The 15417-nt window shown below is 45.0% G+C and overlaps 1 protein-coding gene across 2 annotated transcripts in view; it reads left to right on the forward strand.

Annotated features, from left to right (window-relative positions):
* LOC143766549 (uncharacterized) overlaps positions 1-5764 on the forward strand; it is a 48298-nt gene extending 42534 nt beyond the window's left edge. The window contains exon 7 of one of the 2 annotated variants that reach the window (XM_077254320.1): positions 2814-5764. In XM_077254320.1, the coding sequence (XP_077110435.1) occupies positions 2814-4423 (1610 nt within the window). In that variant the 3' untranslated portion in view covers positions 4424-5764. The remainder of the gene's footprint in view (positions 1-2813) is intronic. The other variant, XM_077254321.1, reaches the window with a different exon arrangement.
* Positions 5765-15417: the final 9653 nt, after the last annotated feature.

Here is a 15417-nt window from a genome sequence, read left to right on the forward strand (position 1 = left end):
CTGATCAGCTCCGGTGCTCTCACTTACGGCATCGCTGTATGGGAAAGTTCTCACACAGCGTTAGTGCCCTAAGTGAGAGAATCGCAGCTGATCAGCTGATGAACTCCGGTGAACGCTCACAGCAGCGCACTGATACACTGCGGGAATAATTACCTCCTGTCAATGTATCACTGGTGGCCAGGTATAGCAGTCACATCTCCTGATGTGACTGCTTTACACGTGAGATCGCCGTGGGACACTTGATATTAAATGGACTACGGCGGACAGGATAGTATATGTTGGTTTATTATTGTTTTGATTGTTTGCGGGAGACAAGGGAGTTGGAGATTAGGCATTCAGTAAATATGGTATATTTTGATTCAATAAAGAAGTCTGTGATTATTTCAAATAAAGGACTTTATTCTGGGTGTCTGTGTTTTATACAATATCATTGGGGCTAGTAATGGATAGGTGTCTTATAGAAGTCTCTCCCTTACTAACCTGTGGGCTTGATGTCACCTGATAATACAAAGGCGACATCAACCCCACAAATATGAACCTCACTAGCCAACGCTACAGGGCAAGTGGGAAGAGCAAGTGGGAAGAGCGAGGCTAAGTGCCAGAACTGGCGCATCTATAAGATGCGCCACTTCTGGGGTGGCTGAGAGCTGAAGTTTCTAACCTGGGGGATGCCAATATCCATGGTTCCTTCCCAGGCTATTAATAACACCCCGCAGCTGTCTGTCAAGCCTTAGCTGGTTCGAGCTTATAGGAGGAACCCATGTCAATTTTTTTTCTGGGGTTTCCCTGTAAACTAGCCAGTAAAGGCTAAGCAAATAGCTGTGAGCTGATATTTATACTCGTAGCCTGCAAATCTTTGGCTTTTAGCTCCTTCCCAGAATATTTACATCAGCTGTCGGCTTTCCCTCTGCTGGTTATGAAAATTATGCGGGAGCCCGGGCAATTTTTAAAAAAATATTTTGAAATATAAAACAGATATTGCATTTCATGCAGATTTCTGACAATTGCTTTTTTGTTACAGCATATGTAGGTTAATAATGTTAATGCTCCTACATAGGCTGGTGTGTGTCTTTATTTAATATTAATGAGGATACCTGGCTGAAGAGGTTGAACAAGGAAATTACATCACAATTATAATTTATTTTTTTTTAAATATATCTTTATTTAGCTCTTTGGATATGCAAAAACACATAAAAAACCACGTGTATTGTCAGCTGCGTTTTTCTGCCAAGAGATGCAGAAACCGTGTAGCAAATACGCAATGTGCGCACACAGCCTTATATATAGTTTTATTTAAAAGTATATTTCTTGTTGAAATTAATGTGATAGTTTATATTGCTATCATAAAGGCCAATATTTTCTAAGAGCCACTGAGTTCCATACTCTAATTACCCTGACGAGGTTTTGCCGTTAGTTACTCATTTTTTCTTTTTATACTTAAAAAGACTGTTCAGCTTGATTATTTCAGTAGGTGTGTTATTTAGTTGCAGTTTTGCCCATCATCCTTTAACTTCTTTAACCCCTTTACATCTGGATTTACACACAGACCCCTAGGCTTGGACCACATTGATATTTGCATTTCAGTAGTATGAGATGACAAGAAGAATAGTCAGGTAGTCTGGCTACAACCGTGAGGGAAGAGAAAATACAAAATCAAAAGACACAAGAGTAACCAGTAAACAGGCCGGAGTCACTACAGGAAACAAATACCCAAGCTGGGAGCTGAGTACAGAGGACTGAACCAGAGGAGAACCAGCCTGTATCTCGCAGCTTCCAGCAATATGCTTCAAGCTTTAGTGGGGTGCGGTGCTTTCCAGTTGGCTGAAGTAAGGAGCAGATTACTCTAGCTGGACAGCGTGCACACCCAAACCCATGGATGGTACCCCTGCCAGAATGGATGGTGTCACAGGTTGCAGGCAACTTAAACTTGGTGGCTCGACAGTCTGCGCCCCCCAGAGCTTCTGGTTCTTATGTCTCCTCCATTACCAGCGCCACCTATAGAATGAATAAGCAGACGGCATAAGAGCAGATCCCAGAGAAGCTGGGACACAGCATTTGTAAAAGCCCTAATATGACAAAATGTCAGAAAACCAGAGCAGTAGAAATCCCTATAAAGTGACTCCATTTTGGACAGCATAACCCTCTGTGAATTAATCTTTAGGAGTAGTGACAATTTTGACTCCACAGCCACTTTCCGTTAATTAGCGCACAGTGGATGTTGGGTAATAAAATGGTAAATTTTCCATTTTTACTCTCCAACACATAGTGCCCAGATTGTGCTCCAGAAGACACACGCACCATAAATTAAGTGGGTTCTTCTCGCTATAGTAATGCCAAATACATGGATGCTAAATGTGGTTTGAGCACACTGCAAGGCTAGTAAGCGAGGGGGAGATTTAACTTTGGAGAGTGGATTTTGCTAGATTGGTTTATGGAAGTGATGTTGCTTTTCAAGCCACTAATAATGTAGAAACCTCTGTTTTTCCATTGACAGATGATGGACCTGAGAGGGGACTTGTTTTTTGTAATATGAGTAGAACTTTTCATTGGTATTATTTTGTCTACATAACATTGTTTGGTGGCTTTTTATTCCATATATGGGAGACAGCATGAACAAACTGTTGACTGTTGAACCCCACGCTCCACTGGTTCATCATATGATGTTTTCTATTAGACTGTGAACTGTCATTTTGTTGGTGAATAATTCAAATATATTACATAAGTTGCCATTTTTAATGACCGTTTAAGTAGAAATGTTCAAAAAATATTAAATTGTTGATATTTCGTGGAAAAATAATTGGTTTTATTCTTAGCAGATTACTGTACCAGGAGATCAGAGGGCCAGCTTTCATCTTCAATTTTTAAATCAGAGGATCTTGAGATCACACGGGATACAATTGAAGTGAATGTCATTACGCCAGATATACCATCATGCCTTCACAGCAAAGATCTGCCATCTGATCCTTTGAAATGGGTCCTGTCTTCTGATTCCTTACCAACTACTAAGGAAAATCAAAGTCACAAAATAAGCATTAAAAAACGAACTGCTCCTAAATCAAAGAAGCCGTTTTCACCTTCCGAATATGGAAATAGCTTTCCGCTTGAAAAGCATTTTCTTAAACATCAAACAATTCACACAGCAGAGAACAGATGTTCCTGTTCAAAATGTGGGAAATGTTTTAACCATAAATCAAATTTGCTTAAGCACCAGAGAATTCACACAGGGGAGAAGCCTTTTTCATGTTCAGAATGTGGGAAATGTTTTAGCCAGAAATCAGATATGCTTAAGCACCAGAGAATTCACACAGGGGAGAAGCCTTTTTCCTGTTCAGAATGTGGGAAATGTTTTAGCCAGAAATCAACTCTGCTTAAGCACCAGAGAAATCACACAGGGGAGAAGCCTTTTTCCTGTTCACAATGTGGGAAATGTTTTTGCCAGAAATCAGCTCTGCTTCAGCACCAGAGAATTCACACAGGGGAGAAGGCTTTTTCCTGTTCAGAATGTGGGAAATGTTTTTGCCATAAATCAGATTTGCTTAGGCACCAGAGAATTCACACAGGGGAGAAGCCTTTTTCCTGTTCAGAATGTGGGAAATGTTTTAACCAGAAATCAGCTCTGCTTCAGCACCAGAGAATTCACACAGGGGAGAAGGCTTTTTCCTGTTCAGAATGTGGGAAATGTTTTAACCGAAAATCAAATCTTGATTACCACCAGAGAATTCACACAGGGGAGAAGCCTTTTTCCTGTTCAGAATGTGGGAAATGTTTTAACGAGAAATCACATTTGCGTACGCACCAGAGAATTCACACAGGGGAGAAGCCTTTTTCCTGTTCAGATTGTGGGAAATGTTTTAACGAGAAATCAGATATGCTTAAGCACCAGAGAATTCACACAGGGGAGAAGCCTTTTTCATGTTCACAATGTGGGAAATGTTTTTGCCAGAAATCAGATTTGCGTACGCACCAGAGAATTCACACAGGGGAGAAGCCTTTTTCTTGTTCAGAATGTGGGAAATGTTTTAACGAGAAATCACATTTGCTTAAGCACCAGAGAATTCACACAGGGGAGAAGCCTTTTTCATGTTCAGAATGTGGGAAATGTTTTATCCAGAAATCGGCTCTTGATCACCACCAGAGAACCCACACAGGGGAGAAGCCTTTTTCATGTTCAGAATGTGGGAAATGTTTTATCCAGAAATCAGCTCTTGATCAGCACCAGAGAACCCACACAGGTGAGAAGCCTTTTTCTTGTTCAGAATGTGGAAAATGTTTTAGCCAGAAATCAGATATGCTTAAGCACCAGAGAATTCACACAGGGGAGAAGCCTTTTTCCTGTTCAGAATGTGGGAAATGTTTTAGCCAGAAATCACATTTGCTTACGCACCAGAGAATTCACACAGGGGAGAAGCCTTTTTCCTGTTAAGAATGTGGGAAATGTTTTATCCGGAAATCGGGTCTTGATCACCACCAGAGAACCCACACAGGGGAGAAGCCTTTTTTCTGTTCAGAATGTGGGAATTGTTTTAGCCAGAAATCAGATTTGCTTAAGCACCAGAGAATTCACACAGGGGAAAAGCCTTTTTCATGTTCTTAATGTGGGAAATGTTTTAAACGGAAATTGTATTTTCTTAAAGGAGTTGTCATCATGTTTTGCCTTGTTAAAATTAAAAAAAAAATCATTCACCTTCCGTACCGGTGTTATTCCAGTGGTATCGTCACTCACATTCCTGGGGCTCATGAGGTTGTTGCATCACACAAGCCCTGTGCCCAATCAGCCCCAGCTTCACTGTCCCTGCCCTCGATGTATTGAACATGAAGCCAGTAGGGTTGAGCGAAACGGATCGGACATTTTCAAAAATCGCCAACTTTCAGCAAAGTTGGGTTTCATGAAACCTGACCCCACTGTGGGTTCGGCCATGCGGTCGGCGATCTTTGCGCCAAAGTCGCGTTTCGTATGACGCTTTCCCCGCCATTTTTTCAGCCAATGAAGGAGTGTGGGCAACGTGATGACATAGGTTCCGGCTTGCTTTCTGCGGCGTCACAGGGGGTATAACTGCCATATTACCGTTTGGGATGTAGCGATTTCCACAGTCCAACACAACCAATGCTTTGCACGGAGGGGAGAGAGAGAGAGACTTTGATTTCCCATTGACTTACATTGGGTTTCGGTCGATCCCTGACTTTTCGCAATAATCGGCCGATTTCAATCGACTCGACTTTTGAGAAAGTCGGGTTTCGTGAAACCCGACTCGATCCTAAAAAAGTAAAAGTCGCTCAACCCTAGAAGCCAGTGCTGTGACTTCTCTTTGACTTCCTCTTATTGTTCGATTTGTTTGAAGGTGAGAACAGTGAAGCCAGCGCTAATTGGAAGCAGGGCTCATATGACATAAAAACCTGAGCCCCCGAATTGCAAGTGCTGACACTGCTGGAACCGCGCCAGCATGGGAGGTTTACAGAAGTGTTTATATTTTAACAGGACCAAACATGAGGAATGAGAAGTCAAAATCCCACACAGAGGAAATGACATTATCATACCTAGAGTGTGAAAAATGAATTACTGGAAAATAGTATTTTGTTGACCATCAAAAATAACTCAAACTATATACATTATTGACAAATTGTACAAAAACATATAAAAGACAGACTTATTATTGAATGAGAAAGGGAAATTACTTTAGAAATTACTATATTTCATGGTCTATAATACACACTTTTTTATTAGATAATTTTTATTAGGAAAATTACACAATAGTTTTTACAGAGACATCAGTATGACAAATATTTTCAATGTTACATGGTATCATTATATGTTATTGTTCTACATAAAATATAACAAAGTTGTCATCTTCCAAGGATTCGATTTATTTTTATTTTTTTTCATTCAAACTAATACAACCATCCCTCCCCGATAATACTCCAGAGAAATCTGTATTCATATTATTTTTTTGTGGTGTGTATACATTAGAATATCTGCCATTCAGTTATCATAATTAGTTTGCATGTGTACTCGCCCTACTTATCTCATTTAACCTGGATTGATGATACTACAAGTGTTCATGAAGCCAGAAATTGCCATATGTTATTTCTCTGGAGTACTCCAGATGGTAGACATGGAACATTCAACCAGGTTCCTCAGATGTTGTCAAATTTCCAACCAAATAATATTGTTTTGCTTATTTATTAACTCATTAACTGTCGGTGGTTGACCGTCTGGCCAATGTTGCGCAATAAGTTTGTTAACTTGATACAATGTTCGCAAAAGATCTACAGCTATTGGGGATTCAAAACTTCCATAATCCGCATCACATCTGCTTCCTATTTTAATGTAGCTGTCAGGGGATGGTCTCCCATGTGAGACTGTGAGAGAGTTGCTGATAATTTCAAACATCTAAGCCGGTGGTGTATTTTGCCGCTGCTATTGAGTCTCTAGTAAATATTTATTTCGTATATCCGGGGCCACAGCACTAAAATGAATTATGCATGCAGATCTAAGTTGTAGGTATCGAAAGAAGAGGCCGTGAGGCAATCTAAACTCTTTTTGTAGTTTGTTAAAGCTTTTAAGTGTTCCATTTCCTACTAACTGATCTAAAGTCTGAATTCCCCTTGATTCCCAACCTCTGAAACCAGTAAATTTGTCAAAGTCCACCAGTCGCTGATTTTGCCATAATGGGGTAAAATTAGAGTATTCCCTTATCCCCAACAGTCTCTCCTATGTCCCACACGTTGTACATTATTGCTAAGGTCTCAACAGGATAACTCCTAGCAATTGGCTGGAAGCCATTTTACAGGTGTAGTAATTATACTAAATGGCTCTGAAAAACAAGCTGGAGGGTATTTAGTATATGCTTGTGCTGCCCCTTTAAGAATGAAGGAGTGTGCACATGTGTGTACTAGGTGCGCCGCTACAGCACTCACACAACCAGGAAGCAGGAAAATGCAGATGATTGTGCCGAGGGTCTGCGGCAGAGAGTAAGCCGGCGTCACCAGGGGGAAGGTGACACCATGCAGGGATGCCAGTAGTAGTACTACAAACACACTACGCCGTCATGGATTAAAATCTTTCAGGGCACGCAAGGTCCTGATACTCACGCCAGCATATGTCAAGGCCCGTTAGAAGTTCGCCAATGGCCATCTGATTGATCCAGAGGAGGCAAGGGAGAAGATCATGTGGTCAGATGAGACAAAATAGTACTTTTTGCTATCAACTCCTCTCGCGATATTTGGAGGAAGAAGCAGAATGAGTGCAACTCCAAGAACACTGTTCCAACCATGGAGCATTGTGGGGAACACATCATACTTTGGGGTGCTTTTCTGAAAACCAGACAGGACAACTGCAATATATTGAAGGGAGGATGAATGGGTCATGGATCGCAAGATTTTGGCCTTCTTTCAGTAGGTGCATTGAAGTGGGTCGTGGCTGGGTCTTTCAGCATGACAATGACTCAAAACACACAGCAAGTGCAACTAAGGAATGGCTCCGTAAGAAGCATTTCAAGGTCCTTGTGTGCTTAGCCGGCCTCCAGAACTGAAACCAATAGAAAATCTTTGGAGAGAGCTGAATATCAATGTTACACAGCAACAGCCCTGAAATCTGAAAGATTTGGAGCAGATCTGTATGGAGGAATGGGCCAAAATCCCTGCTGCAGTGTGTGCAAACTTGGTCAAGAACTACAGGAAATGTCTGACCTCTGTTATTTCAAACACAGGTTTCTGTACCAAATATTTAAAACGTTATCTACTACCCTAATTCGTTTCATTTTTTATTCATTAATCTATTATTTGGCCAGTAAATGCATCCATACTCCTATTATAGATATATACCTTTATCATGCAGATAGCATCACTTGGTGTCTGCCAGATGCAACTCTGATGTTTTTAAATCACTTCTTGTCCCCAGGCGTACTGTTTTCTAATACTACAAGCTCCATCATGCGTTGCAGTGGCCTGTGAGCTAGCACTTAGCACGTCTTCTCCATTTTCCACACATATATATATACATAGACATATGCACACACATTTCCTATTCTTTTGCATGTTTGTCACACTTATATGTGTCAGATCACCAAACAAAAGTAAATATTAGACAAAGATAACACAAAATACAGTTTTTAAATGAAGGTCTTTATTATTACAGGAAAAAAAATCCAAACCTACAGGGCCGTGTGTGAAAAGTGATTGCCCCTTAAACATAATAACTGGTTGGGCAGCCCTTAGCAGCAACAACTGCAATCAAGTGTAAGACACCAGGGTCCTGGTTGTTACAGTGGCATTACTTTCCTCACGGGGAGAGTGATGTTACGCTTGGAAGCGAGGAAGGATATCTTTTATCAGGCAATCACAATACACACATGTTCACCCTCCAGGCCACAAGGGGGAGCTTTTGATCCTATTTCTAGGTGACTCCCCTGTGTGTGTGTGTGTATGTATGTGTATGTATATATATATATATATATATATATATATATATATACACTCACCGGCCACTTTATTAGGTACACCATGCTAGTAACGGGTTGGACCCCCTTTTGCCTTCAGAACTGCCTCAATTCTTCGTGGCATAGATTCAACAAGGTGCTGGAAGCATTCCTCAGAGATTTTGGTCCATATTGACATGATGGCATCACACAGTTGCCGCAGATTTGTCGGCTGCACATCCCAAAGATGCTCCATACAAGGCAGGATGGATCCATGCTTTCATGTTGTTTACGCCAAATTCTGACCCTACCATCCGAATGTCGCAGCAGAAATCGAGACTCATCAGACCAAGCAACGTTTTTCCAATCTTCTACTGTCCAATTTCGATGAGCTTGTACAAATTGTAGCCTCAGTTTCCTGTTCTTAGCTGAAAGGAGTGGTACCCGGTGTGGTCTTCTGCTGCTGTAGCCCATCTGCCTCAAAGTTCGACGCACTGTGCGTTCAGAGATGCTCTTAGGCCTACCTTGGTTGTAACGGGTGGCGATTTGAGTCACTGTTGCCTTTCTATCAGCTCGAACCAGTCTGCCCATTCTCCTCTGACCTCTGGCATCAACAAGGCATTTCCGCCCACAGAACTGCCGCTCACTGGATTTTTTTTCTTTTTCGGACCATTCTCTGTAAACCCTAGAGATGGTTGTGCGTGAAAATCCCAGTAGATCAGCAGTTTCTGAAATACTCAGACCAGCCCTTCTGGCACCAACAACCATGCCACGTTCAAAGGCACTCAAATCACCTTTCTTCCCCATACTGATGCTCGGTTTGAACTGCAGGAGATTGTCTTGACCATGTCTACATGCCTAAATGCACTGAGTTGCCGCCATGTGATTGGCTGATTAGAAATTAAGTGTTAACAAGAAGTTGGACAGGTGTACCTAATAAAGTGGCCGGTGAGTGTATATATATACAGTATATTGTGGTTTGGAGGGAAAGTGAGTCAGATAGTGCCGGACAGCAGTCTGAGGCAGGAAGAACATATGAGGGGCTGTGCAGCCACGAGAAAGTGCTTAGGCTCCTGGACAGAGGTTATTATTATTGTTTATTTATATAGTGCCATTAATTCCATGCTATAAATGAGAAAAGGGATTCCAGATAACGTTTACAGTAAACAAATTTACAATGACAGACTAGTGCAGAGGGGAGAGGACCCTGTCCTTGCGGACTTACATTCTACTGGATTAAATGAGATTATACTGAAAGCAGAACAGATTGCAGTGAGAGTGCAGGAGAGAGAAGCACAGGAGAGTGATACCAGTGGAACAGAGCAGTGAATTAGCTACCTCCCTGCCTGGCGCAGATTACAAGTAGCCGGAACACCGAGGTTGTGAGGGACTCTTAAGACTGACAGCAGAAACCGGCAGGACAGCTGGATTATATATCACCTGTTTGCCCTAATACCCAGGAGGCACAGTGACACATAGAGCCCGGGTCATGATAGAGATCCTGTAAAAAGACTCGAGTCACCTGCCATATGGGTTTATGTCCCACCTTCATGGAGGACAGAGAGAACTGTGAGGACCTTATCAGAAGTCATAGGCAGTAAGGGACTACAACACCACCGTGCTATGAGGAAGGCTTTTAACTCCACCTGGTAAAGGGGACTCTGTTTGCTTCCAAGCCAGTGGGACCCTGCCTGTCCTGTGATCTTGGTGCCCTGGACTGTGGCTGCCTGAAGTCTTCAGTAAACCAGGTAAAGAGACTGCAAACATGTGTCCTCAATCTTTACTGCACCATTTACCATCTTTCATCTACACACCGGGAGCCCTGGGGAATACTTCACCTGTGGGAAGTTATACCATCTAGCTGCCCTAACATCACCCCAGAGGACCCCTTAAAGCAGCGTTGGTGCCCACTGACAATACCACAGGTGGCGTCACGAATATTAACTTTAATCAATTTCCCTTTTGCATGGGCGCCCAGGGCCACGAACCGGGTCGCCACCGTGACATCCCCCTGTGAACACCGGACCCGGTAACTGGTACCCCAAGGCCCTGGAGGGTGACTTATTTTGGCATCACGAACAGGATGGACCAACCTTGAGAATCGGGTCATGTGTGCCTAAGAGACTTGTGTTGTGCTGAAAGACTGTTAATTGTGAATTGCTGCCAAAACTGCCACCATTATAGCGCCACGAGGAGCGCTGGAGAAGAAAGGTGCGCCATAATGGGGGGGACTAGCTGTGGGGAGTGAAAGCAATGGCCGCCCACTCCAAATACTTTTGCACCATGAGGGCATGCCTGTCAGCAACTGAGATCCGCCTCCTGATCCTGAATGGGAGGAGGAAGATGAAGCTCCGCCCCCAAAGGAGAGAGCGGGAACCAGATGAGAACGCAGCAAGGAACATGAAGGACGACATGGCGAGCAGACCGGACCCGGAGCGTGGGGTGGAAGGTAAGGACTCCCCCAGCCACCAGGATGGAAGCCGCGCCGAGCTGTCACCTGAAGTCCCAGAGTTCCTGAAAGAGGAGGTGAAGGAGCTGAGCGACCAACTCCTGCGGATGCAGCTGAGCGCCAAGACCAAATGGAAGGCGGCGCTGGGATTGAAACTGTAGGAGCAGCGTCCTATCCGGTGGCCCCTGATGACAGCGGAGGAGACCGGCACCAGAGACCCCACAGCAGCAGGTAAGGAGACCGACCGTGCCCCATTAGTTGAGGAACTCCTAGTGGGCCCGCTAGCTGCACCACCATGTTATGGATCGTGACGGATTCATATCCTGGGGGAATGGGACCAAGCCAATGGGATGGAAAGCCTTGTGAGAGCCCCGATCCCACCCACCAGTATGCCAGGCGAGATAATACGCTGAACAGACAGTGTATCACTGGAAGAACCCTGGGACAGGTCTAATGGGGTTCCCTGGGGCAGAAAGGCAAGAAGGAGAAATAATGGAGGTCCATAGCTGGGAGGAGTATCAGCAGCAGCTCGCCTATAAGTGAAAGGAAAAGGACAAGGCGTACCAAGGTGGGCGCAAAGCATTTGATAAAAGATCTATGCGCTAAGGTTCAGGCCTGCAAGGACAAACAGACTAACCAGGCCCCCGCTGAGGCAGGGCACTGTAGTGGCCTTTAAGCTAAAAAGAGTTTGTGGGTTCATCAAGGAGCCAGGCTTGTATGCTGAGGTGTTTGTCAACCGGGGAGATGTGGAATCTCACCTCGGAGAAGGACACCCGGACAGGGACTTATATCCAGGGGACAATGTAACTTTCACTCGGCATTTTGGTGACAAGTGATGGTATGCCTTACACGTAAGGAAACATAGACGCAGCTTCTAATTTAAAGGGTACCCAACCAAAGACACCAGCAGCGCCACCTAGAGCCAAAGTGGTCACCACTACTGCTCCAATTTCAACACCAACCCCTAAAGCCTTCACCAAGACCACAGTGTGTACCATTACCACAACTGAAACAGCAGTGGCTACAGTACCAGTGATCACGCGTACCCAGGCCATGCAAACTCCTATTGCAGGACATGACCTGACTGTACACGAATACAAGACACATGATGTCTACCTGTCACCAGGCGTAACCTTGACTTATGATCTTCCCAGGCCAGGAAGTAACCAGTGCCAAGTGTTGCCTTGAAAGCAGCCAAAATAGATAAGCTTGAATATGACTGTGAATAAGTTAACTGTTTGAAAGTTCGTTTTACCTGGCCAAGGTTTTTGCACTAAAGAGTTAAATTGTTTAACCCCTTCCCGACCCATGACGCCTATGCGGCGTCATGGAATGATCGCATCCCTGCAGATCGGGTGAAAGGGTTAATTCCTATTTTACCCGATCTGCAGGGAGAGGGGGAGTTGTACTTCAGCCTAGGGGGGGTGGCTTTGCCCCCACGTGGCTACGATTGCTCTGATTGGCTGTTGAAAGTGCAACAGCCAATCAGAGCAATTTGCAATATTTCACCTATGAAAATGGTGAAATATTGCAATCCAGCCATGGCCGATGCTGCAATAGCATCTGCCATGGCTGGAAATCATGTTCTGGCCCCCCCCACCGCCCCCGATCTCCTCCCCAGTCCTCCGTTCTGTCCGGTACCCCCCTCCGTCCCCCTGTTCGCTCCCCGGTGCTCCTGTCCGCTCCCCCGTGCTCCTGTCCGCTCCCCCCGTCCTCCGATCCCCCCCCCCTGTGCTCCGATCCACCCCCCCACCACCCCCTCATACTTACCGATCCTCCCGAAGTCGGTCCGTCTTCTCCCTGGGCGCCGCCATCTTCCAAGATGGCGGGCGCATGCTCAGTGCGCCCGCCGAATCTGCAAGCTGGCAGATTCGTTACAAGTACATTTTGATCGCTGTGGTAGGTTCTACCACAGCGATCAAAATAAAAAAATAATAAATAAACCCCCCCCTTTATCACCCCCATAGGTAGGGACAATAATAAAATAAAGAAAATATTTTTTTTTCTTTTTCCACTAGGGTTAGGGTTAGAACTAGGGTTAGAACTAGGGGTAGGGTTAGGGGTAGGGTTAGGGTTACGGGTAGGGTTAGGGGTAGGGTTATGGCATGTGCACACAGAGCGGATCGGCCGCGGATCGGCCGCGGATCCGCAGCGGATCGGCAGCGGATCCGCAGCGGATCGGCCGCGGATCGGCAGCGGATCGGCAGCGGATCCGCAGCGGATCGGCCGCGGATCGGCCGCGGATCCGCAGCGGATCGGCCGCGGATCCGCAGCGGATCCGCAGCGGATCGGCAGCATATCGGCCGCGGATCCGCAGCGGATCCGCAGCGGATTGGCCCCGGATCTGCAGCGGATTGGCAGCGGATTGGCCGCGGATCCGCAGCGGATTGGCCGCTGCGAATTCGAAGCAGTTTTCCATCAGGTTTACAGTATCATGTACACCTAAGGAAAACCAAATCCGCTGTGCCCATGGTGCGGAAAATTCCGTGCAGAAACGCTGCATTGTATTTTCCGCAGCATGTCAATTCTTTGTGCGGATTCCGCAGCGTTTTACACCTGTTCCTCAATAGGAATCCGCAGGTGAAATCCGCACAAAAAAACACTGGAAATCTGCTGTAAATCCGCAGGCAAAACGCAGTGCCTTTTACCTGCAGATTTTTCAAAAATCGTGCGGAAAAATCTCACACGAATCCGCAACGTGGGCACATAGCCTTAGGGTTAGGGTTGGAATTAGAGTTAGGGTTGGAATTAGGGCTAGGGTTTGAAATAGGGTTAAGATTAGGCTTGTGGTTAGGGTTACGGATAGGGTTAGGGGTGTGTTGGGGTTACAGTTGTGGTTAGGGTTGGGATTAGGGTTACGGTTGGGATTAGGGTTAGGATTAGGGTTGGAATTAGGGTTACGGTTGTGTTGCGGTTAGGGTTGTGGTTAGGGGTGTGTTGGGGTTAGGGTTGTGATTAGGGTTATGGCTACAGTTGGGATTAGGATTAGGGGTGTGTTGGGGTTAGTGTTGAAGTTAGAATTGAGGGGTTTCCACTGTTTAGGCACATCAGGGGTCTCCAAACGCAACATGGCGCCACCATTGATTCCAGCCAATCTCCAAAAGTCAAATGGTGCTCCCGCCCTTCCAAGCCCCGACGTGCGCCCAAACAGTGGTTTACCCCCACATTTGGGGTACCAGCGTACTCAGGACAAACTGGGCAACAACTGTTGGGGTCCAATTTCTCCTGTTACCCTTGCAAAAATAAAAAATTACTTGCTAAAACATAATTTTTGAGGAAAGAACAATTATTTTTTATTTTCACGGCTCTGCGTTATAAACTTCTGTGAAGCACTTGGGGGTTGAAAGTGCTCACCACACATCTAGATAAGTTCCTTCGGGGGTCTAGTTTCCAAAATGGGGTCACTTGTGGGGTGTTTCTACTGTTTAGGCACATCAGGGGCTCTGCAAATGCAATGTGACGCCCGCAGACCATTCCATCAAAGTCTGCATTTCAAATGTCACTACTACCCTTCCGAGCCCTGACGTGTGCCCAAACAGTGGTTTACCCCCACATATGGGGTATCAGCGTACTCACAACAAACTGGGCAACAAATATTGGGGTCCAAATTCTCCTGTTACCCTTGTGAAAATAAAAAATTGCTTGCTAAAACATCTTTTTTGAGGAAAGAAAAATGATTTTTTATTTTCACGGCTCTGCGTTGTAAACTTCTGTGAAGCACTTGGGGGTTGAACGTGCTCACCACACATCTAGATAAGTTCCTTGGGGGGTCTAGTTTCCAAAATGGGGTCACTTGTGGGGTGTTTCTACTGTTTAGGCATATCAGGGGCTCTGCAAACGTAACATGATGCCCGCAGACCATTCCATCAAAGTCTGCATTCCAAAACGTCACTACTTCCCTTCCGAGCCCCGGCATGTACCCAAACAGTGGTTTACCCCCACATATGGGGTATCAGCGTACTCAGGAGAAACTGGACAACAACTTTTGGGGTCCAATTTCTCCTGTTACTCTTGCAAAAATAAAAAATTCTGGGCTAAAAAAATATTTTTGAGGAAAGGAAACACATTTATTATTTTCACGGCTCTGCGTTATAAACTTCTGTGAAGCACCTGGGGGTTATAAGTGCTCACTATGCATCTAGATAAGTTCCTTGGGGGGTCTAGTTTCCAAAATGGGGTCACTTGTAGGGGAGCTCCAATGTTTAGGCACACAGGGGCTCTTCAAACGCGACATGGTGTCCGCTAACGATTGGAGCTAATTTTCCATTCAAAAAGTCAAATGGCACGCCTCCCCTTCCGAGCCTTGCCGTGCACCCAAACAGTGGTTTACCCCCACATATGAGGTATCGGCATACTCAGGAGAAATTGCCCAACAAATTTTAGGATCCATTTTATCCTGTTGCCCATGTGAAAATGAAAGAATTGAGGCTAAAAGAAATTTTGTGTGAAAAAAAAGTACTTTTTCATGTTTGCGGATCAATTTGTGAAGCACCTGGGGGTTTAAAGTGCTCACTATGCCTCTAGACGAGTTCCTTGGGGGGTCTAGTTTCCAAA

Source organism: Ranitomeya variabilis, chromosome 4 (assembly GCF_051348905.1).
Source record: "Ranitomeya variabilis isolate aRanVar5 chromosome 4, aRanVar5.hap1, whole genome shotgun sequence".
In the NCBI taxonomy this organism is placed as follows: Eukaryota; Metazoa; Chordata; class Amphibia; order Anura; family Dendrobatidae; genus Ranitomeya; species Ranitomeya variabilis.